This window comes from Solanum tuberosum, unplaced genomic scaffold (assembly GCF_000226075.1).
Source record: "Solanum tuberosum cultivar DM 1-3 516 R44 unplaced genomic scaffold, SolTub_3.0 scf00441, whole genome shotgun sequence".
Taxonomy (NCBI): Eukaryota; Viridiplantae; Streptophyta; class Magnoliopsida; order Solanales; family Solanaceae; genus Solanum; species Solanum tuberosum.
Genome location: NW_006239381.1, coordinates 104714 through 109272, shown reverse-complemented (window position 1 = coordinate 109272; position 4559 = coordinate 104714). Strand labels below are relative to the sequence as shown.

The 4559-nt window shown below is 34.9% G+C and overlaps 1 protein-coding gene across 1 annotated transcript; it reads left to right on the top strand.

The window, feature by feature from the left end:
* Window positions 1-1533: 1533 nt before the first annotated feature.
* Window positions 1534-3744, top strand: LOC102583502 (1-aminocyclopropane-1-carboxylate synthase 3). Its single transcript, XM_006363734.2, has 4 exons — window positions 1534-1871; window positions 1989-2120; window positions 2243-2403; window positions 2497-3744. The coding sequence occupies exons 1-4, from the start codon at window positions 1725-1727 to the stop codon at window positions 3464-3466; spliced, it is 1410 nt and encodes a 469-aa protein (XP_006363796.1). The 5' UTR covers window positions 1534-1724; the 3' UTR covers window positions 3467-3744.
* The last annotated feature ends 815 nt before the right edge of the window (window positions 3745-4559 follow it).

Genomic DNA, 4559 nt, shown 5'->3' with positions numbered 1-4559 from the left:
TACTACACCAAATAATTAAGACCCTTTTAACTGCCCTGGCCATGTGTGATTATGACGCAAACTCTAAATATTACTAGGACATTCTTTTGAGTTAGTAAATCAGTTGGCTAATACTACCGGCGGAATAAATTTGTGTACCATTTGCAATAAATTATCTGATCTTTAGTGGTGGTTGAAACTCCAAAATTTAAGTAAAAAATGATTTGCAAAGCTCTTTCAATATTCTCTCATCACCTTTCCTAATATTCGCAATTCATTTTGAAACAAACAGTTGGCTAATACTAGTGGCGGAATTCATTTATTTACCTTATAATAAAATTCTGAGCTTTAGTGGCTGACACCCCAAATGTTACCGTACTTACATTAATTATTCTACATTGCCATAGCAAAACAAAGATTTTGGTGGGGCATTATTTATACGTATATACCATATTCGAAATTAATGCTCGGGGGAAATAACAGAATAAACTCTACCGCTCCACTAATTTATTACAATCAACTTTCGGATGGCTAGAAACCACGATAATTCCAGATTTTTATAATTTACTAAACGTAAAAAAAATTGAATTCGAATTCTATCAATCCAATAGTAAAGTATAATTGAGCCATTTAAAAAAGATTGTGAATTTAGTTGTAAACGCATTAAGCGTGTGAATGCTTGATATGTGCAAAGCCAAATTGAACTAGTGCATACAGCTGTGCGTAATATTACTTTTCACGGTAGGCAGCTACTATTTGACGTCCAGTCGAGGTTGACTTTAATTCTTGAATGTCACGTGCTATCATACTAATAAGTAGTTTATTTATTTAAAAGAAGAGAATAAAAGTTAATAATAATAATTAATGTTTCGTAGTAAAAGGATTTAGAATTAAAAAAATTGGGTTTTGGGTTTTGTAGCCCCACTTGAGAGGGGAGACCGGGGACGGCGAGATAAGTGGCCGACACACAGTAAGAGATGGGCCAGTAGGAGGGAGCAAATGGACCATGGCACGGTCATCGTCGGTCCAATTTTCGGATGGGCTTATTTCTACTTCTACCCATTGTTGTCTTTTGGATTTTCTTTGTTTTCTTAACTCACTCACCCACAACTATATTCATTTCACAATAATCATATGCTAAATTGCTCTAATGTTCTCATTTTATACAACTAAGATATAATACTTAATTAACCACTCCATTGAGTTTTATTTTTACTCCGGAGGAGATATTAAATTATGATAAATAAAAATAATTTTAGATGGAGAGTGTAGACATAAGTACTAAGCTGAAATACCAAGTAAGTGTCTTTAGTGCGCTTAGGTAATACGGAACTTTAATTGTCCTTAAATTACTATACATTAAACACTGAAATTCAACGGTGCTAAACGCGTTAAATTAGACATCAGTTACTTATTACTATTTGTTTAATTAAAAAGGAATTTAAGAGTCAAAAGAGTATTATGGGTAGTTTGGCTGACGTGTTGTTTCTTTGATTAACAAAACTCCTATATATAGCCATACGATATGCCAGCAAATGGCAACAATATCTCCCTCTCATTCTATCTATCTATAAACTACAATCTCCAAGTTGATTATTCTTTCCAAATCAAAACTTTCTTTTCAACAACAAAAAAAACATTCAAAGTGATCCGATTACTTATTACATCCAACTCTTTCTTGCTGGCACATTCCAGTCGATCAATAGATAAATTTATTTCCCAAAATATACATAACACCAGAAAAGATGAAGCTATTGTCAGAGAAAGCCACGTGTAATTCTCACGGACAAGATTCTTCATACTTTTTAGGATGGCAGGAGTACGAGAAAAATCCATACGATGAAATTCATAATCCTAAAGGAATCATCCAGATGGGTCTAGCAGAGAATCAGGTAATTAGAAAAAACACACTTGAACAGTTCCTGTTCTGCTTTTTAAGAATCCCCATCTCCGATTGTCGGCTTTCACATTCTTCGTCCTAATAATTATTTTATTTTTTCGTTACGCAGCTTTCTTTTGATTTATTAGAGTCATGGCTAGCACAAAATCCAGACGCAGCTGGGTTTAAGAGAAATGGAGAGTCCATATTTAGAGAACTTGCTCTGTTTCAAGATTATCATGGTCTTCCTGCTTTCAAAAATGTACGTATTTTTAATTAAATGTTCTCATGTACTATTATGAATGAATATATATATATATATATTAAATATTACGTATGTATGACATCATTATCTTACGTTGTTGTGTTTATTTTATAATGCAGGCCATGACAAAATTCATGTCAGAAATCAGAGGAAACAAAGTAAGCTTTGATTCCAACAAGCTCGTTCTTACAGCCGGTGCAACTTCCGCTAATGAGACACTTATGTTTTGCCTAGCTAACCAAGGCGATGCTTTCCTCCTTCCTACCCCATACTATCCTGGGTACGTTCTGATCTATTTTATTTTATGTGATACTATTTGACCGTAGAGTTTTTCTTTTCTTTACTGATGTTCTTATTGCATTATGTAATGCAGATTCGATAGAGACCTTAAATGGAGAACTGGGGCAGAGATTGTACCAATACATTGCTCAAGTTCAAACGGATTCAGAATTACTGAATCCGCTCTTGAAGAAGCTTATCTAGACGCAAAAAAGCGCAACCTTAAAGTGAAAGGTGTTCTAGTGACCAACCCTTCAAATCCATTGGGCACAACACTAACCAGAAACGAGCTTGAACTTCTTCTTACATTCATAGACGAAAAGGGCATCCACCTCATCAGTGACGAGATCTATTCAGGGACTGTTTTTAACTCGCCAGGCTTCGTTAGTGTCATGGAAGTTCTAATTGAAAAGAACTACATGAAAACCGAAGTTTGGGAACGAGTTCACATTGTTTACAGTCTCTCAAAAGATCTCGGTCTTCCCGGATTTCGCATTGGTGCGATTTATTCCAACGATGAGATGGTTGTCTCCGCGGCCACAAAAATGTCTAGTTTCGGATTAGTTTCTTCGCAAACTCAGTACCTTCTTTCATGCATGCTCTCTGACAAAAAGTTCACGAAGAAATACATCTCTGAAAATCAGAAGAGGCTAAAGAAACGACATGCAATGCTTGTTAAAGGTCTTAAAAATGCTGGTATCAACTGCCTTGAAAGCAATGCCGGTCTGTTTTGTTGGGTAGACATGAGGCATCTATTAAGTTCCAATAATTTTGACGCTGAAATGGACTTATGGAAGAAAATAGTGTACGATGTTGGCCTAAACATCTCTCCTGGATCATCATGCCATTGTACCGAACCGGGTTGGTTCCGTGCATGTTTCGCTAACATGTCCGAAGATACGTTAAACTTAGCCATGCGACGTATGAAGGATTTTGTCGAGTCCACTGCTCCCAACGCAATTAATCACCAGAATCAACAACAATCTAACGCTAATTCAAAGAAGAAGTCATTCTCCAAGTGGGTTTTTCGACTATCGTTCAATGACCGTCAAAGAGAACGATAGTCCTGCAATTGTGAACATTCCCTTCTCCAGAATCCAGATTATTTTTTTACTCAATATTCACATGTTGAGTTCACCAAATATTTTTTGTATGATTAAAATACTTTTACCTTTTTTTCTTTTCTTTTTTTTTATGTTAGAGGGTGCACTCTGTCCATGTGATGGACGAGCAGTGGTTTTTCATAATTTTTATGTATTTAACATCTTGAAGATTGGATATCTGCACCAAATCTTCTTGAAATGTTCAAACTACTACATTATCTCATAAATCTTTCTTGGTATGTTCATTATTTACATCACATATTGATGCTGAGAAAGAGTATATTGATATTTCAACATGCTATTTTTGATACATTATAGTATTACATTTATTGTAGATTCCTCATGTTATTACGATAATACACAAAATAATACTAGTAATTACATGGTAGAGGCGGAATTAACGGGAAAACAACGTGTCCTATCATGCCTAAATTTGGACGTTGGCCGGTATCTTAACTTGCCAATATTATTTTATTTCATCGACCGACTTTTTATCCTGTTGGCATTTGGCTATATATAAGTAGAATATTGAGGAGAAAAATACGACATTGCTCAATACGTAGAAGAAGCACTCTCGTTGGTGGGTCCAAAGTAGAAATAATAGTCAGAAGACAAATGTGTTTTTTATTGTACTTCTTTGAGGTTTCTAAAACCATTCTGTTTTCTGGGTGTTGCAATGAGATAACACTAAACTCGCCTGTATTCTTGGACAAAAAAAGATAAAATGAAACGATAGAGAAAGAGTTGAAAAAATGAAATAGATTGCTTGCAAGTAATTGCAAAGCTTTTGTAATTTTCTTTTTTCTACTAGTACTAGTACTACTTTTATTTATGTATGTATATTTGAGTGTTGTTGTTAATGACTACACCCACCGGTCTATTTACAGTGGATATATGTTTTTCTTTTGCACGCCTTTAAAATATATTTATTTATTTATTTGTAATAAAAAAAATATACTATAAACTTATATAGTTGTATATGCACCGATCAATATATCTGAGTGGCAGAGCTATGCTGCTGTTATAAATGTTTGGGGGGGGGGGGGGGGGGGTA

Bases quoted from the DNA above. Each gene is read 5' to 3' on its own strand.
- LOC102583502 (XM_006363734.2), top strand. From the start codon at position 1,725: ATGAAGCTATTGTCAGAGAAAGCCACGTGTAATTCTCACGGACAAGAT. The intron at 1,872-1,988 runs GTAATTAGAAAA...TTCGTTACGCAG, and splicing joins TGGGTCTAGCAGAGAATCAG to CTTTCTTTTGATTTATTAGA. The intron at 2,404-2,496 runs GTACGTTCTGAT...TATGTAATGCAG, and splicing joins CCTACCCCATACTATCCTGG to ATTCGATAGAGACCTTAAAT.